Source organism: Crotalus tigris, unplaced genomic scaffold, assembly GCF_016545835.1.
Source record: "Crotalus tigris isolate CLP2741 ecotype Arizona unplaced genomic scaffold, ASM1654583v1 scf7180000018057.1800818, whole genome shotgun sequence".
NCBI classification, from domain to species: Eukaryota; Metazoa; Chordata; class Lepidosauria; order Squamata; family Viperidae; genus Crotalus; species Crotalus tigris.
In genome coordinates, this window is record NW_024096800.1 from 884,247 (window position 1) to 910,461 (window position 26,215).

Consider the following 26,215-nt stretch of genomic DNA (forward strand, 5'->3'; position numbering starts at 1 on the left):
ATTTTCTTGGGGGTATTTTGTAACTGAACTGGTTATTGTTTTACTCAGATAAGAACTGAATTATTTTAGGATTTGGATAGATACATTTACATAAGGGTGTGAGTTTATTGGAGAAGATAGATACATATACTTTGTACGTGTATAATTGAGCTAGCTGTACAATTGAATCCCATGCATGTTTATTTAGAAATTATAAATACAACCATTAGAGAACTTGTTGCTTGGCAAAACAGAAATACAATCAAAGTAGATTTATTTAAAAATCCTTTTTCCAGTGTCCAGTTATCAACAATCCAAGATTTAAATCTGACTATAGCATATTTACACATCAGTCATGCAAGAACAGAAAGGCATCCAAAAAGAGAAGCTACCTTCTGGTAGGTGATTTAGTTATAAGGGATGTAAATTTAGGAAAGGACACAGAGGCTTTGAAAGAGGTCAGGTGTCTTCCAGGTGCTATTGCCAGTAGGGACAAGAAGCGTATTTCTAAAATAATCAACACTGGCAGCAAGGACTGTGATGTGGAGGCTATTGTAGATCTTAGCAGTAACGATCTGTCCCAAAAAGATGTACTCTTTGTGCAGAACGATTTCCAGAGCTTGGGGAATGAACATAGCAGAATAGGCTGTAGGCTTACTTTCTCAGAGATTTTACCAGTGTATAAGGAGCAAAATGGAAAAGGCCAGCGCATAGCATAATTCAATATGTGGCTAAAGGAGTGGTGTAAAGGGGAAGGCTTTCGATATATTAGTCATGATGTCTGCAGCTGGTCCAATGAAAAGATGTACAAAAGAGATGGTTTGCATCCATTAAAGAAAGGGACTGAGTTACTTGGCTATAAATTCACAGATTTTTTGGAGGAAAATTTAAACTAAACAGCGGGGACAAGTGTGTTAATTGATACAGAACAACCCTGTCCCCGGCAATCTAAAAATTATAGGGCTATCAGTGCATGTAACATAGATATGTGTGTGGACAAGAATACCAACCTTGCTGTCAAGCAAAATCAAGCCTCTAATAGGGAGTACCACACAAAGTGCACTAACCAAATAGGTGGTAAGACAATAGGAGAACTCCGGCACCACACAGGTTATGTAGAAAGTAAACACAGGGCCAGTCATAAAGGACTCAAATGTCTATACACCAGTGGTGGTGAACCTATGGCACTGGTGCCAGAGGCGGCACTCAGAGCCCTCTCTGTTGGCACGCGCACCACCACCAGCAGCAGCAGGTCCATCAGGCCGCCACTGCCACCCGGAGCAGGAGCCCCACCCTAGCACAAAGGAGGCATAGTGGCCAATTAGCAAGCTCAAGTAGAGATGGTACAGCAGAGGTCACCAGCCATTGTCGATTGGTGGACTGGAAGAAAAGGGAGGGGGAAGCATTTTGCATGCGCACACGGGGCTGCGAGCACACACGCGCTGCAAATGGGCAGGGCTAGTGCCTGTGTGATACTCACTAGCCCTACCCCATTCTTGCGTGATGCAGCGCCTTGTATCTGCACTCTGCGGTGCGGTGGCAGCCATTTTTGCACCTTGCAGCACAGTGGCCCATTTTTATGCTCCTGGTTTTTGCGTGCCAGAGGTGGCACTCAGAGGACACCACAATGCTGATGCGGCCCTGGCACTTTGTGATAAATAAGTGGTTTTGCGTTGCAGTTTGGGCACTCAGTCTCTAAAAGATTCGCCATCACTGCTATACACCAATGCACAGAGTATGAACAGCAAACAGGGTGAACTAGAAATTCAGGTTAATGAGGGCAGATATGATATTGTTGCCATTATGGAAACATGGTGGGATGAAACCCACACATGGAACACACAGCTAGAGGGATTTAAATTATTTAAAAGGAACAGACCATATAAAAGAGGAGGTGGAGTTGCTCTCTATAAGAAATAACTACATCTCTACAGAAATAGAGCACAACAGTGATACAAACTGTCTTGAATGCATTTGGGTCAATATAAAAGGGGGAAAAAATGACATTGCCATAGGTTTATACTACAGGCCACCCAACCAAACAGGAAATAGATGAACTTTTTGCTAGTCAGCTAACTAAGGTATGTAGGAAGCACATCACAATAGTAATGGGGGACTTTAACTACCCTGACATCAACTGGGAGACAAACTCTGCACCAAGTGGAAGATCAAACAGATTCCTGGCAAACCTAGCAGACAACTTTGTCTCCCAAAAAGTAGAGAAGGGAACTAGGGGATTAGCCATTTTGCATCTAATTCTCACTAACAGAGATGAAATGATAGAAGGTGTTGAAGCCATAGGAACCCTGGGAGGAAGTGATCATGCAATATTGGAATTCAACATTATGGAAGCACAAGCAATAGAACACCGTCAAACTAGAGTCTTGGACTTCAAGAGAGCTAATTTCAATAAACTTAGAGAGGGCTTGGGAAGGATTCCATGGATGAGAATCCTCAAGGGGAAAACAACTCAAGAAGCTTGGGAAATTTTGAAAAGTGAGATAATAAAAGCCCAATCTAGCACAATACCAACAAATAAGAAAAATAACAGCTCTCAAAAGAAACCAGCATGGCTGCATAAAGATCTCTCTGACAAATTGAAAGATAAAAAGGACAAGTATAGGAAGTGGAAAGAGGGGCACATAACTAAGTCAGGATATCAGCAAATAGCCCGAGCATCCAAGGATGAAGTGAGGAAAGCTAAGGCTCAAAATAAACTAAGGCTTGCGACCAAAGTCAAAAATAACAAAAAAAGTTTCTTTCAACATGTAAAAAACAAGAAAAAAGTGAAGGAAATGATTGGTCCATTAGTGGGTGAAAGTGGCAAGAAGGTGACAAGCAACAGGGAGAAAGCAGAACTATTTAACTCTTTTTTTGCATCTGTCTTTACACAAAGGGAAAAAACAGACCAACCTATCAAAAATAGTGCCATAAAAAACAGAATAGAAACACAAGTTAAGATAGGCAAGAAAATGGTAAGTGAGCACCTGTCCAGCCTAGACGAGTTCAAATCGCCAGGACCAGATGGATTACACCCCAAGGTTCTCAAGGAACTGACAGATGTGATCTCAGAACCACTGAACTATATTTTTCAAAGATCCTGGAGCACAGGGGAACTACCAGAGGACTGGAGAAGAGCTGATGTAGTTCCCATCTACAAAAAAAGGAAAAAAAATGGACCCAGGAAATTACAGACCTATCAGCCTGACCTCAATACCTGGGAAGATCCTGGAAAAGATAATCAAACAATGAATCAGCAAACACCTAGAGGCAAACAAAATCATTTCTAAAAGCCAACATGGGTTTGTCAAAAATAGATCATGCCAGACAAATCTTATTGCATTCTTTGACCAAGTGACAAAATTAGTGGACCAGAGGAATGCTGTGGACATAATTTACTTAGACTTCAGTAAGGCATTTGATAAAGTAGATCACAACCTACTACTTGACAAGATAGAAAAATGTGGGGTACACAGCACCACCACCAGATGGATCCATAGCTGGCTGACTGGCCGTACTCAGCGTATGATCCTCAATGGAACAACATCTACATGGAGGGAAGTGTGTAGTGGGGTGCCCCAGAGCTCTGTTCTGGGCCCAGTGCTCTTCAACATCTTTATCAATGATTTGGATGAGGAGATAGATGGGGAACTCATCAAATTTGCAGACGACACCAAGCTGGCAGGAATAGCCAACACTCCAGAAGACAGGCTTAAGATACAGAAGGATCTGGACAGACTTGAGCACTGGGCGCTATCTAACAAAATGAAATTCAATGGTGAAAAAAGCAAGGTTCTATATTTAGGCAAGAAAAACCAAATGTACAGATATAGTATAGGGGGTACCTTGCTCAATAGTAGTAACTGTGAGAGGGACCTTGGAGTCCTAGTGGACAATCACTTAAATATGAGCCAGCAGTGTGCTGCAGCTGCCAAAAAGGCCAACTCAGTGCTAGGCTGCATTAACTGAGGAATAGAATCAAGATCACATGAAGTGTTAATACCACTTTACAATGCCTTGGTAAGGCCACACTTGGAATACTGCATTCAGTTTTGGTCACCGCAATGTAAAAAAGATGTTGAGACTCTAGAAAGAGTACAGAGAAGAGCAACAAAGATGATTAGGGGACTGGAGGCTAAAGCATAAAAGGAACGGCTGCTGGAATTGGGTATGTCTAGTTTAATGAAGAAAAGGACGATGGGGGACATGATAGCAGTGTTCCAATATCTCAGGGGCTGCCACAGAGAAGAGGGAGTCAAGCTATTTTCCAAGGCGCCTGAAGGCAGGACAAGAAGCAACGGGTGGAAACTAAGCAAGGAGAGAAGCAACCTAGAACTAAGGAGAAACTTCCTGACAGTTAGAACAATTAACCAGTGGAACAACCTGCCTCCAAAAGCAGTGAATGCTCCAACATTGGAGGTTTTTAAGAATAGACTGGACAGCCGTTTGTCCGAAATGGTATAGAGTTTCCTGCTTGAGCAGGGGGTTGGACTAGATGATCTCCAAGGTCCCTTCCAACTTTACTACTACTACTACTACTACTACTATATTAAAATCATTAAAATAAATAAAACCAATAATTTTATAATCCCATCATTCACTTGGCTGCACTCTGATAGAATTACCAATAGATGATAATCAGTTAGAAGCCAAGTTCCCAAATGATACTCTCTCAGGAAAGCTGGTTATGGATGTACTTTCCAACTACTACTATCATTATTGTATTTTGCTTGTACCTAGAATTTAGAATAATTTATACTACTTACATCTCTAATATCTCTGTGAACGTTTTATGTAGTAAACCATTATTTCAGTAATCATTTTCATTTTGCAAGTGGGAGGCTGAGACTAGGGTCATTTGGTGAAGATGAAACTTGAACCAGGGATTTCCCAGCTATGCTTTAGGATGTTGTCCTATAGCAACCCACATACCTTTGTTTAACCTTTTATATATAAATAGCTCCTTTTAAAAATAATTTGTGGCATGAATGTAGTTCAAAAGTCCATAACTGATAGTGCTATGATGTGTTCTAAATAGTAAATGAAAGTTCTTGTATATATACATATTTGTATTTTTGACAATAATCCCCAGGTTCTTTTTTAAAGAGCAAAAGGCCATAGTTATACACAGACTGCATTTATCAGGTTGTTTTTTATTTAAAAAATAAATAAATTATTGTTGTAAATAAAGGCCATGACTTTAGATTCTTCTTTTAACTAAAAATATAAAGGTGTTGTCTAACTAACATTGTATGTCTGGTAACAAATTTAAATAAAGGTCTTTTTCGGAATACCATGGCAAATTGCTCCAAATAGCAAGCTCCTAAAGGTGAAGAGATAAAGCAGCACCACATTTAATTTTCTCCAATTTCTGTTATTAATTATTGCATGAAACTTCTACCTTAATGAAATAAGATTAAGTATTGAAATGTATGATTTATTTCTAAAGCACAGTGTAGTTTTCACATTATCTTATTTAATGATACAGAAATAAAAAAATGATCCACAGTATAAAACAGTGGTTCTCAACCTTTTTAATGCCGCGACCCCCAACCGGTTGTAAGTCGAGGACTAAACCGGTCATAAGTCGAGGACTACCCAACCGGTCGTAAGTCGAGGACTTTCCCTGCCTGGGAGTGCTGCACATGCGTGGTGCCGCCCCCTGTGCCGGCCGAGGCGTAGCTGGCAAGTGGCAGAGACAGAGCTGGCCGACCACTGGCTGGCCCACCAGCTGGCCCAGCCCAAGGGAGGTAAGGCACCCGCTGGAAAAGGGGAAAAAATGGCGGACAGCCTTGCTTGGTGACCCCCGTGAAATGGTCGATCGACCCCAAATGGGGTCGCGACCCATAGGTTGAGAACCGCTGGTATAAAACTTTGGGAAAACCCAAAATGAGTCAAGAGTTATTTCAAAAACCATGTCAAAAGCTTTTTCAGATCTGAAGAAATAACTGCTACATTCTGTCAATTTTAAGTTAAAGCAGTTATATTAATCAACAACCTGAACTGTGTTGTGTCATATGTATTGGAATACTGTAACTAGTTGTGATCTGTAAACCAAAGAGTCTTGTAATCTTATGTTATTATTAATTGCGAAGTCGTGTCCGACCCGTCGCGACCCCATGGACAATGTTCCTCCAGGTCTTCCTGTCCTCTACCATCTTCTGGAGTCCATTTAAATTCACACCTACTGCTTCAGTGACTCCATCCAGCCATCTCATTCTCTGTCGTCCCCTTCTTCTATTGCCCTCAATCTTTCCCAGCATTAGGCTCTTCTCCAGTGAATCCTTCCTTCTCATTAGGTGGCCAAAGTACTTGAGTTTCAACTTCAGGATCTGGCCTTCTAAAGAGCAGTCGGGGTTGATCTCTTCTAGGACTGACCGGTTTGAACGCCTTGCAGTCCAAGGGACTCGCAGGAGTCTTCTCCAGCACCATAGTTCAAAGGCCTCAATTCTTTTGCGCTCAGCCTTTCTTATGGTCCAACTTTCACAGCCATACATTGCAACTGGGAAAACCATGGCCTGGACTATACGCACTTTTGTTGGCAGGGTGATGTCTCTGCTTTTTAGATGCTGTCTAGATTTGCCATAGCTTTCCTCCCCAGGAGCAAGCGTCTTTTAATTTCTTGGCTGCAGTCCCCATCTGAGGTGATCTTGGAGCCCAGAAAAATAAAATCTGTCACTACCTCCATTTCTTCCCCATCTATTTGCCAGGAATTGAGAGGGCCGGATGCCATGATTTTGGTTTTCTTAATGTTGAGTTTCAAGCCAACTTTTGCACTCTCCTTCTTCACCCGCATCAAGAGGCTCTTTAGTTCCTCTTCACTTTCTGCCATTAGAGTGGTATCATCTTAGCATGTACCTTAACCAGTGAAATAGATTTATGATTAGAACACTTAAGATTCTTAGGAAGAACAGTAATTTGAGCCTAGTTGAAACTTGGGAGGTTAGAATATATTTGAAAATTATATTCAAAATTAGTCAGCTGGAAAGCCATCAAGCAAGAGACCTCCTTAAATGTATATAATTAACTTGTATTCAACATTTCTTAAAGAGAGTGGAAGAGGTCAAGAGACAATTGTATCATCAGTTGAGTTATCTGCTGGTAAAAATATATATACATTTTTTTTTTTAAATAAAAGCTGTTTTCTATAGAAGGAAGAGGAAATGGCCTTAGAGGACAGGAGGAAGAGCCATGTAAAGGCAACAGTCAGATAAATGTGTCCCCAGGGCCAATTTGAGAAAGTAAACATCTCAGACCAACACGAATATAAAGGGAAGAAGGGATCAGACTTAACAAGATTCTGTGACTATAGTTATTACAATAAAAGTAGTACTGACTTACATGGCATCAGTTTCTTAGCACCCACCTTAAAGGGCTGATATTTTAATAGAACATATGGACTTTCTCAAATATACTAAATAGAGGCTACGTTGCTTAATTTGTGTAAGAGCCAGTGCCCCATGCCCAAGTCAGTGATGAAATCAAATATTTGTTAATTAAACAGTGTCTCATCTCCTTTTCCATCTACTTAAAAATCTTTGTTATTCAATAAAGGAATGTCTAGAGACCATTTGTAATAAACATTTAAATTATTGACAGAAAAGAACTATGAGCTTTACAGGAACATGATGTGAAGTAAAAATAGCATTGTCAATATCTTGCTTTAACTGAAGTTTCTAAGAAATGAGATTTCAGAAAAAAATCCAAAATACCTGCTGACTGGATTGCTCTGAAGGAGAGGAGATAAATTCATGTTAGGAAAGTTTAAAAGAGCCAAATTGTTGCAGGTTGAGATGTTAGTATTTAGAAAGGTATTCACAGTTTAAGAAAGCAACACAACATTTTTTTCAAATTTAGCTAATCTTATTGTTTCCCAATTGCTTGGATCATTTTGTCCTAATTGGGGAGAAGGTACCATCGAAACATGTGAGCTGTCTGTCTGAGAAATACTCAGCCCAAATCTCATTGTGACTGGGCAAATTACTATGAGTTTTCAAACATATTATTTATCCTAAAGTAAAGACACAACTTCCTGAGCTAGGAGGCAGTCTGTTACACTTTCACAGAAATTTCAACTGTGAGCAAGAGTTTGCTTAGCATATTAGGAGCACTAATCAGAGATTTGGAATTTTTCAAAAAAAAAAAAAACTTAACAAAACTGAATTTCTGTCATCTAGTTTTGCTAAATGTCCATTAGAAAATAAATTTGCCTCACAGTCATACATTTATTTACATAAGTTCTGCTTTTGAAGATTTTGTGATTATTCATTGTAGCCACAAATCCCAGTTCTTTCTCATCCTGTTCCTCTTCACTGTCTCCTGTTTTGAAGAAGAAAAAAACGATTTCCTTTACACTGTCTTAGCTTGCTTCTTTTCATAGAGGACAGTAAAATATTTGCAAAAATCCCATTTGCCCTCAGTGAAGGAAACTCATCATTGAGAGTATAGAACATGATCAAAGAGATTACTAGATTACTGCCCTGATTTCCAGTTGGCTTTTGGTTCAAGATTCTGGTTACCACCCTACATGGCATAGGACCAAGCTATTTGTGTCTGCCTGTCCCACAAGATCTAGCAGGGCAGGTATCTCTAGGTCTTTTCCATTAAACAGCATCTTTTTGGATTCTGGAGTCATGTCTTCTTTGTGACTGCACCTGACCTGTGGAACAGCAGTTCCTCAGAGAGCCAAGTGTCCCTGCTCTGCTAATTTTTGTCACTCTTTGAAGATTAGGTGGTTTCTGCAGTAAAGCTAGTAGACATAGAACCATATAGCTTTAGTTATCATGCATATAGGAAAGAAGAGAAATCAAGACCTCTTGGTATATCCAACTATATAATTTGCCGCTATGATTTTCAGCTGCTTTATATAAAAATGGTTTATTTATTAGTCTATAAGGAAAACTGAACAAGACATTTTAAAAAAATCTACACTGAAGTGTTTCAGCTGTCTCATCACATTATTTTGTAAAAAGCAGTTCCAAACATATTGGCCATGAGAAAAATTTTTGTAAAAAGCAGTTCCAAACATATTGGCCATGAGAAAAAAGAAGTTCAATACCTTTACTCAGATGACTAAAGTTTTATAACAGTTGGAAACATTAATTTTTTTATAACTTTTCACAGCCATTTAACATGATAAACAGTTCTAAGAAGTTTGAACCTTTATAAAATGGTGCATCTGTCAGTAACATCTTAATCCCTTCAGTGTCTTAGAAAGGCTGCAAAATATGGTCCCAATTATGGATTAAAGCCATTGGGGATTAGAAGAAAGAGAATCTTTTAGAATTTTGCCATAGCTATTTACAATATCAATTGTTACTAATAATAGGGAGGAGGGACAAACTACAAGTGACATCACACAATGCTTTACAGCAGTCAATTTTTAAAATGAGCACTTGATGGGCTGCAACATCCCAATGTACTGAACTTGGGCTAGACAGGTGGATATAGTTTACCCATTAAACTTAAATTAAGAAACTTAAGAAACAGATCTGCAAAACAGATCTGTTGGAAGCATTGAGGAAAGTAAAATAAAGAATGTGGATGGTGGTGCAAGTAATGAAGTATACATAGAAAGAAAGGGGGAGACAACAGGAATTCATGGAGCAACTATTAGCAAAGCGTACAGAATGATGAAGAACATGTGTAAATGTAGTAACAGCTAACAGATTTAGGAGAAAACGGAGAGGCAGAATGGGATTTTACTGATTGAAGATAGAAGGAGTGAGTGGTGCAGTTATAGAGAAATCATCAAGAAAAGCAATGACTCAGAAGAGGAAAGTGGAGAAAAAATTAAGGATAAAGAGCTGCTCTGATGGGAACTGAAATAATCAATAGAAGCTTTAAAGAAAACTTCAGTCCTCTCTATAAAAGAGAAAGGGGAAACAGCAATCTCAGATCACTCCCCAGTTAATTTCTAGGTCCCCCCTGCTACTATGATAGGTAAACGAATGAGCCTTGACTAGCCAAATTAGGGGAAAATATTTGAAAGAAGCTAAATGGGGGAGGAATTGCCTTTCTGTTTTAATGCATAATGCATTAATGGTCCTAAAAGTTCTATTGGACCTAGAGCTGTTTTTTTAATTAAAGATTTTCCTTTAGATAGAATTCACTTTGGCTAGTGACTTATTAAGGAAAGTAGAATTTAACATATTATGAATTGTGGATCAAAATAGCTGGGATTGAAGTGCCATTTAAAGCTATTTAGGATTTTTCTTGTAAATCTAGAGCAAGATTAGGTATTAGAAAACAGATTTTGGTTTGATGTTTACTCTAGATGCCATGTAACATTACCCTCATTCTCATAAAGAGCTTATGTTAAAATGCCCTGTATGTTTTGTTCTTTTCAGAAGCAGGCAATGGCACTTCTTAAATCTTGTCAAGAAAAGAGCAGGGACTTTCCAGGCAGTAACAAGGAGTCAACACTAACTCAGTACTCCAGAGGTTATGCAAAATTTAATTGTTTAGGATATGATTTTATACAGACATTGAATAAATATTTTATGACTAGATTAGTTGTTGGTTGATTGATTTTGTGCTATCAAGTTGCTGCTGACTCCTAGTTATATAGATATTCTCATAACAAGCTGTCCCTAGCCTAAACTTTCAGATTTTCCACTGTAACTGAGTCTATCCATCTTGCTGCTTGTCATCCTCTTCTCCTTTTTTCCACATTTCCTATCATTAGAATCTTTTCCAGAGAGCTAAATCTTCATATAATGTGTCCAAAGCAGGATAATTTTGAGCCTAATTTTTTGCCTCTAATGAGAACTCTGGACTGATATTTTTAAATGATCCATTAGGGGTTTTTTTGGCTGTCCATGGTATGGTCAGAAGTTTTCTTTAACACCAAAGTTCAAGGGCATTAGTACTTTTTCTCTTCTGCTTCATCAAAGCCCATCTTTCATTTCCAGAGAATATTGCAGGGGATACCACGCATGTCCCAAAGGCACTTTTTCAAGAGACAACTGGACTTTCTTGTTTTTCTTTGAAGACCTTTTGCTTCTCATTTAAAAAGCTTCTTCAGCTCTGACTGGATGGTGGGGAAAGGAAGTATTTTATATTACTTACAGATAGTTGTCATTTGCATTCTTTTAGAGAGTCATTAAGGCCGCTTGGAAGTTTATCTGTGTCCTCAAGGTCACCTGAATGGTGCAAATGGGTGTGGCGCCTTCTTGGAATTGTTGAAAGGAGTCAATGAAGCACATAGTTTGGTATTTTGGTATTCTTTGGCTTTCTCAGTTATCTAACATGCATCATCAATAATTATGACTAAAATCAGAAGCAAAATAAATGGGATATAAACCACTTAAAATGAATTGAAATACATATAAATTATCAATAGGAATGCTTCTTTCTTGATCTTTCTTTTCCTTTTTGTTACAGATTTATACTGTTAGGTTTTTACTTATGATTGTGAATCAGGAATGGTTGTTACTGATTATTAGATATTTTTGGATAGTATCATCCTGACTCATCAATAGAAAGCTCACATTAAAATGCCTTGTATGTTTTCTTCTTTCCAGAGTCAGCTGCCAAGATGGCCCAGTGGAACCAATTGCAGCAATTGGACACACGATACTTGGAGCAGCTCCACCAACTTTACAGTGACAGCTTTCCAATGGAACTTCGGCAGTTCCTTGCACCTTGGATAGAGAGCCAGGATTGGTGAGGAATTCTGTTTTTCAGCTTCCTGGCTACATTTGAGCAAAAACCTTGCTGTTCGAGAGCAGGGGTCCCCAACCCCCAGTCCATGGGCCAGCACTGGTCCACAGCATACCAGAGACCGATCCGTGCAAACAGGTGAAACCCTATCCACGGGATTCAGGCAGCACACAAAACCATACCCCCTCCGGTCCACAGAGAAACTTCTCTGCACAGAACCCGTCCCTGGTGCCCAAAAGGTTGAAGCCTGCAGTTCTAGAGCTCTTCAAATCAATAAATAAAATAGGGACACTCAACTGACTTATACTATTATTTCAAAAAAGTAAGGATACTTGGTGAGGAAGCATCTTTGGGGAAGCAGTGAGGAAGCATGCACACACACACACACGTATATACATACGTATGAATGTATTTCTCTCTCTCTCTGTGTGTGTGTATCTTGTCTCTATTATTTTTACAAATACCTCAAGACAGTGAACATACAGACATTCCTCCTCTTGTTTTCCCCACGACAACAACCCTCTGAGATGAGTTTGGATGAGAGAGAATGACTAGCCCAAAGTCACCCAGCTAGCTTTAATGGCTTAAGGCAGGACTAGAACTCACAGTCTTCCATTTTATTACCTGGTGTCTTGACCATTAAACCAAATTATTTCTATCATATTATGTCAGTGCATATAGAAACAATGGGAATTGTAAACTACGCAAACTAATTTGCTTCCTCTTTATACTTTTGTTCAAAAGTTGATTATCTTTTAAGGTAATCTTGCAGGAAGCCAGATGCTGATTTCCTTTGTCAATCTTACCCCATCTATACATGCAGTTCCTTTCTTATTTTCCTATTCCTCCCATCTATTTCTGGAAAAGAACAGATCATTCTTGCCAAAAGTCTGAACTGATTGATTGCCCTTTGAAATTAGGGCAAGAAGTGCAGGTTTCTGCCTGAGCAATGGTTTAGAAGCTTTGCAATTGTGGATCATGTATCTATTAGACACAGAGGTTTTGGTAATATACAAGATTAATTTGTGAGATTATTTCTTTTTTACCTTGAAAAATTATGTTCTTTTTCTGCTGAAATTATTAGAGCTGTTAGGAATATAATTGGGGACACATCTGTCACACAGACTATTAAATAACACTGTAGATCAGCCTTATTTAATCTCATGCATTCCAGACATCCTGACTCTTGTTTATTAATCAAATACATATCCTGCCACCATTACAAATGAAATCTCAGTAGCTATTGAAAAGGCAGGAACAACCATGTGCAATACTATATACAATCCAACATAGTACTGGACAACATCCTGTATACAATCCAACATTGTACCCGATAACAACCTCCAAATGCTCACTGGAAAATCTCTGCCTTCCTGTATTTGTGGGACACAGATAAGATTGGAATCAGTCAAACTTCCCATAGGAGGCTATTTCAGTGGGCCAGCCCATCATAGAAAGCAGCATCTTCAAGTTTCTATCTCCATCACCCAAAATGAGGGACAACTGTTTTGGCCACCACAGTTTTCCATAAACTGCCATCTAGTTCTTTTAATTGCCATGCTGGCAGTTGGAACCTTGAAATTCCTTTGTGGGTGTTATGATCTGAAATTTCCTGAATTATGCTTACAAAATTCACTGGAAATTCACATTAACCTTTTGCATTTTAGAAACTTCAGAAACTTTTTGGCATTAATTATAGGCCCTGCTTTTACTGGATAGGAACTTTCACAGAATTAGACTAAGAGATCTTATAAACCAGAGGTGTCAAACTCAATTTCATTAAGGACCGCATCAGCATTGCGATTGCCCTTGGGGGGCCGGGGGTGTGTGGCCAGGGTGGGTGCGGCCGACTGGGTGGGCGTGGATGGAGTGGGTGTGTCCTACTGGGTGGGCATGGCCAACTCTACATTGTTCGCATCAAGGGTGCCTGTGGGGGCCTGGGCAGGAGTGGAACAGATCTGAGGATCTCTGGCAGAAGGGTGGGACTGGGGCAAGCGCCAAGGCATGGTGCATTTCTTCAGTCCTCACAAAGGGTGACACCTCCCCAGCATGCACCCAGGGGGCGAGTCCTTGCTGTTTCTAGATGGCCTTGTGGAGCTAAGACTGAATGCATTTCAGCATAGATGGCCACCACAAAATTGTACATTGGCTCCCGGCCAGCCAGGGCCAGGGCCAAGGCAGCAGGGGTCGTTCTCTGACTGTTTCCAGGATGGCTTTGCAGGCCACATGAAACCACTTCGTGGGCTGCATCCAGTCCCGGGGCCTTGTGTTTGACATGTCTGTTATAAACTATCATACTAAATTGGATTTCCTTTCCTATCCTCTTCAGGGCTTATGCTGCCAGCAAAGAGTCCCATGCTACATTGGTATTTCACAATCTTCTGGGTGAAATTGACCAGCAGTACAGTCGCTTCCTACAAGAATCCAATGTTCTATATCAGCATAATCTACGCCGGATCAAACAATTCCTACAGGTAGGAATAACTGGAAATTTTTAATTTGGGAAGTCATGTATTACGTGAACTCTTGAATACCTATCTATAAGATGACAAAAATCCCCTCCAAGTACCTTTCTAATATTTAACTGTCTGAAGTGCAAGAAATGTGCTGTCTAGCAGTCATAGCATTGATACTTTGAAATGCAAAAGAAAAAAGTGATTCCCTTATATTATCATTATTTGTTGTTGTCATTATCATTGTTATATAATTGTGAGGGCAAAAGTTAAAAAAGTGAGAAGCAAAGGACCTGTAACCAGATTATTCCAGAGCAATAGCGATACATAGGTGCTAATTACTACTCAGTTCAAATAGTAACTTCAGTCTTTCAATCTATTCTGACATAAGAGTGGAAGAAAGAGTCTTAAGCTTGCCATCAATGTGATGTGAATCCTAGAGTCTGCAGTAGTTGTTTTCTCATGATTAAGGGCTTTTCTAGTATCTGCAATAAAAAGTATTTTATTAGTATCCTTGAATCTCCAGCTGCAAGCCTGCTAGTTCAGTTATGCCACTCAGGGAAACCTTGCAAAAATTTTACTTATTATATTAGCATCTCACTTAAATTAGAAAATAAGAACAGTTTAACGGTAACATAAAAGCAGACCAGTAAACTAATAAGATTGAACCATCTAATGGAGTCATAAGCATCCCTTAGCCAGAATGTTAAAATTTGCAGAAGTTGCAACAGCTATCCATTGATACCATCTCCAAATGATAGATGCATGCATTCCCTGATGTGTAATGACGCAGAAGTCTAAATCAAGCTTTACATTTTTCAGGAACAGTATTCAGTAACATTGGGCATGATAACTGAAGATAATGGGAATTGCGATCCAAGATTTCTGAAGGATACTAGACATCCTTCAAAACATTACTTGAACTTGAAGGCTAGCAGGTTGAGGCACAGCAGGTAGAGATTGAAGGTTTTTGATGAGCTACCTTCATTATAAATGACAAGAAAAAAATAACTGGGGTAGAAAATGAACAACTTCAAGCTCTGTTTGTCTGACTATCTGTCATCTCAGTCTTCAGTTCAAATCTTTTATTCTTTGCTGCCTGAGTTGCTCATTTCTCAGTAGGAAGAACGATGGCTAGGTGTATATTGTTACTATAAAAGAGTTGTCTGATCTGAGGCTGTTTCTCCCTCAGCTTCTTCCTTCTAGTCTTCACAACCAGGTTGGGGAAGGCTGATTGAGGAATTTCCATATGTAATGAGAACATATCAGTGAAATTCAGGTATTGGGGAAAAGACAAGTAGCATGTGTGATTTTTTTGTGACCTTCCCAGAACCTTTGGCAAGTAGGCTTGTGCAAAGGATTCGTAAGGAGCAGTTCACAAAACAATACAGTATTCCTTGAAGCATTAAAGCAGCCACAATCCAGAAGGCTTGGTGCAGTTACCTTGAAGTGTTTCCCCAGTTGTATGCATGTATACACACCGTACTTCTGTTAGGACTGCTATGAAGTGTAATGGCTGTTCATTTACATCTTGGATGTCCAAGACAGCCTTTGAAGCAGCTATAAGCCTTATGGTAATCACAGGTGCTCTGATACTTTAAAGAAGGGTACTTTGAGCAGCATGCTTTGCAAAGCATATCTTTTTTTTCCCAAAACAATTTTTATTAGTTTTCCATTTTACATCAACATAGCTTAAGAATCCACGTGGAAACATGGTGATCAATTTTTTTAAAAAACAAACAATAACATAGTAAATATATACACATTATTTCTTAAAAATTTCCCTCTCTATATAGAATATTATACTTAAATTGATACATTTTCAGATGAATTCATTCATTACTATATCTAACCATCAACTGCATTAATCAATAAAAAAAATTTAATCTATAAAAATCTATATTTCTTCACACATTTAAACTTCAGCTTAATAAACTCTCCATTTATTTAAAAACATAATCAAGTCAATATCTTTCTAAAACCAATTCATTCACTAATATAACATTTCATCCAAGTTATATAATTAAAAATAAACTAACATTCTCTATCTATTTATATTATTATAAGCTCATTAAAACATTTCTAAAACAAATGTTCATTAAATATATCACTCTATATAAATTTCATTAATCAATAAAAGTTTAAAAACTCATTATCCATCCCAAAGATCCTGTATCATGCTTTCTTAATTTTGCAAATATTTAAACTTAAACTAACATATCCATTTACTATTCAGGTGCCGCAGGTGTTTTTTATTTAAACATTATTAACGCCCAAAATAAATTCTTCTCTTTCTGACCAATATTCTATTGTTTTTCACTGTTTCTCCAAATCTTCAATAATTAATTCCATCATTTCCCATATTTTAGTTCTTTTCTCATTATACCATCTCTAATATTAAAAACATATAAAGCCCTTTTAACAAATCCAAATCCAAATCAATCCAGATCGCTATAAAACCTTTACCACATTACTATAATCAGATTTAATATTTATATCATATTCTGGGTTTCTTTCTAATCCAAAAAGGTTTCCATAATCGGGCCTCTGCCTGCCACACTATACACTCCAAAAAGGAAGCTCCCATTGTGCATTTTGTTAAATTAGTATAAAAGTTATAGTTAATCTGAATGACTCGTAGCAAAACATCATTTCCCCTTTCTTTTAACATTGAATAAATTTCAATTAAAGTCCTTTCTTTTATATTATCCTCTTTGCTTGCATTTTTCTCTTCTTCCCATGTTTTTTCTTCTATCTCAAAATCAAATGGCGTCTGCAGGCCAACTTGTCCTTCTGAAGCGAGATCATCCAGTTCCTTATCATAAGTCCATTGTCCATTGATATCAAGTCTTTTTTCCAAAATCAATTGATTATCCAACTGTAAGTTTACTTCTTCCACCTCGGTAAGCGGAGCACAAGCCTCTTGTGTTTAAACTGATGTTTCACTTAGTCCTTGTCTTTTGCCTTGTCGATATAAAGAAATCTTCTTTGAGCAAGCAATTATCTTCTCCGTATTTTCCAAAATTTTGTCCAAAATATACTTATAAATAAGATCTACACCGGTTTCCTCCATCTTTATTATATTTCAAATCCTTATCCTTTTGAAGGAGACTATATTTAAAAAACGATCACAGTAGCCATCTCCTCCCAGTTTCCTCGTCTTTTCCTTTGTACAAAATGAAAGTCTTTCCACCAAAGAAAAGATAGCAAATACAATGAATAAATTTGTCCAAGAGTGTCCCCCAGAAAGTAATCAGATATTCAATCCTTCAGGCCACCATAAAGATAAAAGCAAACAATATTCTCCAAATATTATCAAAACTTTCTTGAGGCTCCCAATATCCAAAAATAAAATCAACCATTAAAACAAAAGTAAATTTAATCCTTTGTGCTTCTCTTTCCCCATTTAAAAAGCCGCTTCACCAGAAAAGGGAATAATTCCAAGAAAAAAAAAAACTTTTCACAGGCGTAAAGAAAATAGAAGTAGAAGGAAAGTCTCACTGAGATCTCCACAGTGGGTCCGTTTGCTTAGCTGGTCTTGTGGCTTGTGGTTGGCGCAGCTAATTGATTGGCCATTTTACTGGCCGATCTTTACCCTGTCAGCCCAAAGGAGATACTCGGTGCACAGAGGATGCCGCCGCTCCTCTGCAACTATCCGAGAAGCCTCTTCAATGGTAGACACTCCTCCAGAGCGTCTTTTTGACCCTCTAAGGGGTCTACCGGCAGGGGAAACTCAATCGGCAAAGGGACGACTCCCTTCACTCGACCGCACCACCGCGAATCGGAACCGGAAACCGCAAAGCATATCTTTTGAAAGCCTTGTACAACCTTTTTAGCTAGTCATTTCCAAAAGTAGAATTTGAATGGAAATTGGACAGGATTCAGCAATTCAGTTCTTAGGAGCTAATGACATACTGGCTCTCTCAAAATATTTATCCAATAACAACAGTTCCTGGGCATTAATTTGGTTCTCTGTTTCTTTTACAGAGCAGGTATCTGGAGAAACCCATGGAAATTGCCCGCATTGTGGCCCGTTGTCTCTGGGAGGAGAATCGACTGCTACAGACAGCAGCAACAGCAGCACAGGTGACTTATTCTGGCTATCATTGTTCGTTTCCATATGGCTATTTAATTCAGTTTTAAGGATACCCAATTCCTTGATAAGTCTGGGATAACTCTTTCAGAAAGAAAGAGACAGAGACAGAGAGAGAACATAGGCAGAACGAATCATAGTCAGCTATAGGTACTCCACAGCCACTATATATTAAGGCATTTTTTTTAATGATTCTAACATTGTTTGACCCAATTATCCCTTTTCTAAGTCTTAAATAATATGATTACTACTAACACAAAAACAAAACAAAACACTAGGTTGTTGTTTTACACAAGCACCTCATCAACAGCAATCCCAAGTTGGATCTTCAAGTACAAGCACACAATTAAAATTAGAATTACCTGCGAGATGTTCAATTAATTATTATTCTTATTTCTTTTTTGTATCTTCCCGCTTTACTATAGCAAGGTGGGCAGGCAAACCACCCTACAGCTGCTGTAGTGACAGAGAAACAGCAGATGCTGGAACAACACTTGCAAGATGTTAGAAAGCGTGTCCAGGTAGGTAACTCAGAAAGTCTGGATCAATAATAGTTCAAAATTCTTGGTTGAATATTTCTAGTCTTTCCAGTATGGTGATCCTATGCAATTTTCATGGCTTTTGTAGGATCTGGAGCAGAAAATGAAAGTGGTGGAGAACCTGCAGGATGATTTTGATTTTAATTATAAGACTTTGAAGAGTCAAGGTGGTATGTAATAAATTTATGTATCACAATGATTTTCCTGGTTATATATATTTGTTTTCTGAAGTTTGCGCGGGTGTTTGTACGTAGGTCTTTGGTTATTCGGGTTTTCTCCCGCATAAAATTAAAAGTGTCGAATGGGACTTCATCGAAACGTCGCCAAGACACTTTCAATTTTACGCGGGAGAAAACCTGAATAACCAAAGACCTACATACACACACACACACACACACACACACACACACACACACACACCACACACATACATACAGTGGGGCAAAAAAGTATTTAGTCAGCCACCAATTGTGCACGTTCTCCCACTTAAAAAGATGAGAGAGGCCTGTAATTGTCATCATAGGTAGACCTCAACTATGAGAGACAAAATGAGAAAACAAATCCAGACAATCACAGCGCTTAAGGTGAAAGTAGCTTCTCCCTGCCCTCTATTTGCACCCCAAGAAAAAAACATCCTCACACAGACATACTTTGAGGGGGTCCCTCTCCAACGAGGCTTTGGGGAAGCCCCCGGTTGCAAGCTGGGCTGGTGTGCGCATGTCTTGCAAACGAAAGGAGCGCGAGCTCAGCAAGGGTGCAGGGGGGGAGAGGAGGAAAGTGAGGAAGAAGAAGTAGCAGGAGAAAGAGGAAACAGGACCAAGAAGAGGAGAGAGAAGGAAGCAGAAGAAGAGATAGCAGAAGAAGCAGGAGGAGGAAGGACGCAGAGCTCAGATGTTGCAAGCCAGTTGCAAGTGTAACTGCCAGAAGACCTTTGCACTGAGCAAGATGGCTTCTGCCCACCACTCTCCCACCCCTGCCCAGACCCTTGCAGACTTGCCGCATGCCTGGAGGTAGAAGCCTTCAGCGCACCTCCAGCTGCATGGCCTGGGTCCTAACACCACGGACCATATCGGTCTGTAGACTGGGGGTTGGGGATCCCTGGTTTAGATACAGGTACAAAAAAGGCAGGGCTTGCATCAAGATTCTCTTTATGCCATTTTGTTCATTTTTTCTTCTCTACTGATGCCACTCATGCTGGGCTGGACTAGGGATGTGTTTATTTGAAGTACGTTATGATCTAAATCAAAAGGGAGCTAATTAAAAAAATAAGTTTTGAACCAATTCACTTCTATGTATCAAATTATAAAAGTAGTAAGGAAATCTAAAATAAGAGCAAGCTGCTTATTTATTAGGAAGAAGTGAGCTGAGAATCATAGATATGCAAGAGAAGGAATTGGACATTCCTCTGATACTTTAAATAAGATTCACCCTCTCTTGTGTTCCCTCTTAGATATGCAGGATTTGAATGGGAACAACCAGTCAGTGACACGCCAGAAGATGCAACAGCTGGAGCAAATGCTAACTGCACTGGATCAAATGCGAAGGGTGAGGCTATTGTGAGAAAGTTCTCTTGCCATCCACATCTTTTATTCACTTCCCCAACACCAAAAATCTTTACCCACAAGGCACATTGTGTGCAGGTTATGCTGCACTTGTCAGCTTTTGTGAAAAAACTTGTTCTTTGTTCACCATGGATAACTGCAGGAAGCAGAATGAGAGATCTACCTTAGATACTTGCTAGATTTATATATTAACTCAAAAGTAAACAAGCTATACAAGTGAGTCCAACTCTAATACTTTGTGGACTATCATTTTGGCTTCATGCAGTCTCCCCCTTTATTGGTGCCCCCAATAAATGGAGTTCAAAGATTCAAATTCTTAGGAATAGCTGTATTGGCTGGGAAGTTCTGAAAATTGAAGTCCACAAATCTGAATGCCTAGCTGGAGAAGGTGATTTGGTGTAGTATGTGATTCCTATTATTTATTAAAGTAGGAAACTGTATCCCAGAAATACCCCTTTCCAATTAACACTCACTTAAAAGTCACAAAAAGCAATCTCTCGTATTAATGACATCACAATATTACAAAATAGCTCCTGAAGAGTCTCTGGACAATTGTGTGCAAAATGTCCAATCAATTCCATTCCCCACAATCCAGTCAGAACTGAAGAAGCTTCTTGGATGAGAAGCAAAACATCTTCAAAGAAAAACAAGAAAGTCCAGTTGCCTTGTGAAAAAGCATCTTTGGGTGTAATTTCAAAAGGTCACTGAACAAACATACATTAAACAAGGACTACTTGTTTAACTTGAGATGCTAAATAAGAACAGAAAAGAATAGTCAACATTCCTGTTCCTTCCTTTCCAAGGGGATTGTGAGTGAACTGGCTGGGCTTTTATCTGCCATGGAATATGTGCAGAAGACATTGGTGGATGAGGAACTGGCTGATTGGAAGAGGAGACAACAGATTGCATGTATTGGTGGACCACCAAACATCTGCCTAGATCGTCTGGAGAACTGGTAAGAATGGATTCTGGCTGCATTTTTGTTTGCATAACTTGTCAGTTATCTTTCATTTATAAATTTATAAAATGAGAATATATTGTCAGTGCAGGCTCTTTCTGATCCACCTTTCAAATGAAAAGGTCATTGAAATACATAGAAAATATTCATGAATAGAAAATGTGCAGGACAATCTCTCCACTTTTAAAGTTATTGTAGAGTTGACATTACCAGTAGATTTAGATCAGGAATTTCTGCTCATTCAAGTTCCTTGTAGGGCCCAGATACTATTAAACTATACCCCTATCTTACCTGACAAATGGATATGCTAGAACTGCAGGTTATCAATTCCTAGCTTAGCTGGGTGATTGTATAAAAATATCTAGAAACCAGGAGAAAATAGTTATGATGGCTGCCTTAGGTAGAAAGTATACTTACTCAGCTGTGATGTTGTCATAAGCTGTAGCAGTTTGTCTTGTTATTGTTCCATATTCTACCCAGGATAACATCCTTGGCTGAATCACAACTTCAAACACGTCAGCAGATTAAGAAACTTGAGGAGCTACAGCAGAAGGTTTCCTACAAGGGGGATCCAATTGTTCAACACCGGCCATTGTTGGAAGAGCGCATTGTGGAATTATTCAGGAATCTCATGAAGAGGTACGGCCTGTTCGTCTTAGTTATGTGGGAAAGGTCCAAGTTCTCTGAAATTGGAGTGCTGAAATATCGCACATTGACTATTTACAATCAGTCACAAGTTTGTCTATTTATTTACATAACAAACAAATAGCACCTAGCTCATTTCTGGCAGTTTACTAGAGTCCGAAAATTTAAAACCAAGTAAACAAATACAATATACATTTCAGCCAAAAATTAACTTCAAATGAAAGCTTGTACAGGACGATCTTGACCAATATGGAAAATCAGAAGAGAAAGAGCCAGGCACACCTCTGAGAAAGAGACTGTTTTTACATTTCCTTATTCATAACTGTCCTGTACTATTACTGCATTAATCTGCGATTAAAAAAATATATGAAAAATTGCACATGCGTTTTATCTTGAAAATGCATATATTTTAGGTACTGATGATGCATCTTGTTTTTCATTTGAGAAGTATACCATATATTTTGGAGAAGTATGAATCCCAAATATGTCTGACTGTTTTGCTTAAAAATCCAGTCAAGTATAATTGTCAAGCATTCTTGTTACAACTTTTTAATGAACTTGTAAATTTGAACTAACACTTTTCTCATAGTTCCCTCCACTAAGCACCACTAATTTCCCCCTTTTTGCAGTGCTTTTGTGGTAGAGCGGCAGCCCTGTATGCCAATGCATCCAGACCGTCCACTTGTCATCAAAACTGGAGTACAATTTACAACAAAAGTGCGGTGAGTTTTCTGCTCACAGACATTTGAAATAGAAAGGAGGATTCTACAAGCAAGTATCTAAATTAAGATATTTATTTAAAATCACCTAAATTCTTCATCAGAAAAAGTTCTAATTCTCCAACCTTTTATAAATTATTTTATGATTTGCAAAATGTATTGCAAAGAGGGGCTAAGTGGGCGTTTCCAAGTTGCAAGAACTGGGCCTGGCTAAGGACCGGAGGTGACATAAAACCAATGTTCCAATATTTGAGGGGCTGTCACAGAGAGAAGAGTGACAACCTATTTTCCAAAATACCCACAGGTCAGAAAAACAATGGATGGAAACTGATCAAGGAGAGATTCAACCTAGAAATGAGGAGAAATTTTCTGACAGTGAGAATAATCAACCGGTAGAACAGCTTGCCTTCAGAAGTTGTGGAGGCTTTCAGGAAGAGACTGGATAGCCACTTGTCAGAAATGGTATAGAGTCTCCTGCTTAAGCAGGGGGCTAGACTAGATGACCTACAACAGAGGTCCCCAACCTTTTTGGCACCAGGGACCAGTTCCGTAGAGAAAGGTTTTTCCACGGATCTGAGAATGCAGTGTTTTATGTGCTGCCTGCATCCCATGGATGGGGCTTCGCTTGTTTGTGCGAACTGGTTGCTGGCATGCTGTGGCCCAGTACCAGTCCATGGACCAGGGATTGGGGATTGGGGACCCCTGACCTACGAGGTCCTTTCCAGCTCTGTTATTGCTGCGCATAATTGAAGAAGTCACTGAAGTAGTCTTGAAAATTTTTAACATTGTTTTAGGTAATGAAAGATAAGGGATCTACATTGTTACCTATTTCCATACTTGCACATTGCAATTAAGAAACTGTCAAGTTAACAGTGAGGAGTATAATGGATCATTTCTGCCTTAAATTAGGATAAGTATCATTTTCTTACTGGGGTTTATTTTAATATCAATGAGCCGCTGCTGGTCCAGTTTAGCTTAGTATGGATCAGATAAATTATAGATTCACTGTGTGTGTTTGTATTACTGATGAGCAGGAGTAGGGAGAGACATGTTTTCAGAAGTTAATGCTTATTTTCTCATCTGTAGGTTACTGGTTAAGTTTCCCGAGCTGAATTATCAGCTGAAAATCAAAGTTTGCATTGACAAGTATGTTCAAATGCTCATTTTATATTAAATTGAAAACTTCAGCCTTTCTTTTATTTTAACTTTTATGTAGTATTATCAGTATATCCAGTCCATTTTTTCCAGATTTTAAAATGCACATTTATTCCCCTCTTGCAGGGATTCTGGTGAAGTGGCTGCCCTCCGGGGGTAAGTTTAAGATGTCACACTTTAAATATTGCATTTGGGAAGTTACTGATGGATCTCAGCTATGTCATTCCCAAAGCATCTTGGGAGGGCCTAGCTTCTTATTTGTTGTTAGGATGTTGTTATTTTAATAATTGCTTAGACACTCTAAAAGTATACGTATCTTTGGCTTATCAAGATCTCGGAAGTTTAATATCTTGGGAACAAATACTAAAGTGATGAACATGGAGGAATCCAACAATGGAAGCCTTTCTGCAGAGTTCAAGCATTTGGTGAGCGTTTTTTTTATAAATGTGGGTCCAACATGTGGGTAATGAGAATAATGAAAGCAACCACACACTCCTCCTATATTCTTTTATTTGAAATGAAATAATCCACTTTCCATATTAGTGAGACTGCTGTTTAAAGTTACATCCTTAACCCGTAAGTGTGATTAATATCACAATAGATAATAGAAACAAATAATTTGTATAAAGTATAAAATCATTACATTCTTATTGCTCATAACATGCCACATTTTTCATGAGTTCGGGCACTATGACAGGCTTCATAAAATGGAAACATAAGCTTTAAACATTTTTTGGGAATTGTAGCAAAGAACAGAAAGAAATATAAAAGATATTCTTTTAGGTTTGTTTTCTTACGCTAAATGATTTGCTTATTACCCAATGTAATCCCTTTTCTCTGTCATTTACAGACACTGAGAGAGCAGAGATGTGGCAATGGTGGAAGAGCCAATTGCGATGTGAGTATCCCATCAGGTGGCTGGTTTTAAATTAATTGTTTTAAGTTGAAATAGAAAGTGATAAAGTTCCCTGATGATGAATTAAATAACAGTAGTTCTGTTTATTCTCCTTGTTTTGCTCTTGCTTGGCCTCCTCCCTTTCATAATCGAGTTTCCAGAACTTTTAAGTCTTTGAATTACATCCAAAGTATCTTTCATGAACAAAAGTAGAGTAACAGTGAGGAAGGGAAATAGTCATAGATATAACTTGAACAGGGTTTTTTTTAGTCCTGATCCCCATTTTTTGCCATTTCATTGTTTAACCTGAAGACATCTTAAATAAAACAAGAATTACCATGTTTTTGAGAGAACAAAATATACAACTGTAATTTTTAACTGTTTTTTTTTTAGTGTATTTCTAAGTAGGAATCCATAAGTTGGTGTCTGTAGCATGTTATGCTCTAGTGACTGGTGTTAAATGAAGAACCAGATTTGAAAATAGGAAAAACTGTATAATGTTCTAAATGATTGTAAACCAGGAGTGAAAGATATTTTGTCAGGTAATAGGGGTAAGAACAAGATGAGAGAATATAGAAAAAATAATGGTGCCTTTTGAAGACTCAAGAATGAGCGACAGTGGTGACTATTTGATAACTATTTGCTTGGAAAAGGGGCTGTTGGTTTCACATACGTTATTAAAACAAGACTTCATTCATATGTATACATGGCAAAGGAATGAATATAAAACCTAAAAGTATTATTGATTTGATCACTTATAACATAAGATTATTAAGAGCCGAGGTGGCGCAGCAGTTAGAGTGCAGTACTGCAGGCCACTTTAGCTGACTGTGTTCAGCAGGTCAGCGGTTCAAATCTCACCGGCTCAACGTTGACTCAGCCTTCCATCCTTCCGGGGTAGGTAAAATGAGGACCCAGATTGTTGGGGGCAATGTAAATATATAAATATAAATATAAATAAATATATATATATATATATATATATATATATATATATATATATACACACATACACACACACACACATACACACACACACACACACACACACACACACACACATATTGCTTACTGGTGTACACCACTTAGAGAGTGCTTGCGCTTAAAGCGGTATATAAGTCTCATAAATAAATAAATAAATAAATAAATATGAGAATTAGTAAAAAGTACAGGAAAAAAAGTACAAGTTCTGTGTGAAAAAGCATTAGAAGATAGAGTAATTTCCCAATAGGATGTGTGGTAAATGAACATAAGAAATTAGAATGAGAAATCTACTTGGAAAAGAGCAAAAAAATATTTTTACAGAGTGTCACTAACATGGAATTTACATTAATGAGAAATATGAAAAAGGATAGCTGATGAAATGATGTAGAGGAAAACATTGTATATAAGCATGATTAATGTAGAAAATAGGTTGAGAGGAAGAGATTATATAATGTGTACAGAGAGAAAAAATAATTTTATAGAAAGTAGTCAAAGAAAGAAAGGAATGGTTGATATTAAAAGAGAGAAAATACAGAGCAGTTTTGATGAAAATAAAAATTTGTTTGAGA

General features: G+C 38.3%; 1 protein-coding gene across 3 annotated transcripts in view; it reads left to right on the forward strand.

Moving 5' to 3' along the window:
• The window catches only part of STAT3 (signal transducer and activator of transcription 3), a 52,088-nt gene that overhangs the window by 7,600 nt on the left and 18,273 nt on the right, over positions 1 to 26,215 (forward strand). Inside the window, exons 2-14 of one of the 3 annotated variants that reach the window (XM_039347243.1) lie at positions 11,505 to 11,646; positions 13,973 to 14,117; positions 18,084 to 18,182; positions 18,615 to 18,710; positions 18,817 to 18,898; positions 20,179 to 20,273; positions 21,094 to 21,245; positions 21,729 to 21,887; positions 22,523 to 22,615; positions 23,699 to 23,758; positions 23,894 to 23,923; positions 24,099 to 24,192; positions 24,618 to 24,665. In XM_039347243.1, the coding sequence (XP_039203177.1) occupies positions 11,519 to 11,646; positions 13,973 to 14,117; positions 18,084 to 18,182; positions 18,615 to 18,710; positions 18,817 to 18,898; positions 20,179 to 20,273; positions 21,094 to 21,245; positions 21,729 to 21,887; positions 22,523 to 22,615; positions 23,699 to 23,758; positions 23,894 to 23,923; positions 24,099 to 24,192; positions 24,618 to 24,665 (1,281 nt within the window). In that variant the 5' untranslated portion in view covers positions 11,505 to 11,518. Of the gene's footprint in view, positions 1 to 11,504; positions 11,647 to 13,972; positions 14,118 to 18,083; positions 18,183 to 18,614; positions 18,711 to 18,816; positions 18,899 to 20,178; positions 20,274 to 21,093; positions 21,246 to 21,728; positions 21,888 to 22,522; positions 22,616 to 23,698; positions 23,759 to 23,893; positions 23,924 to 24,098; positions 24,193 to 24,617; positions 24,666 to 26,215 lie in introns of those variants that run through there. The other 2 variants (XM_039347244.1, XM_039347245.1) reach the window with 2 other exon arrangements.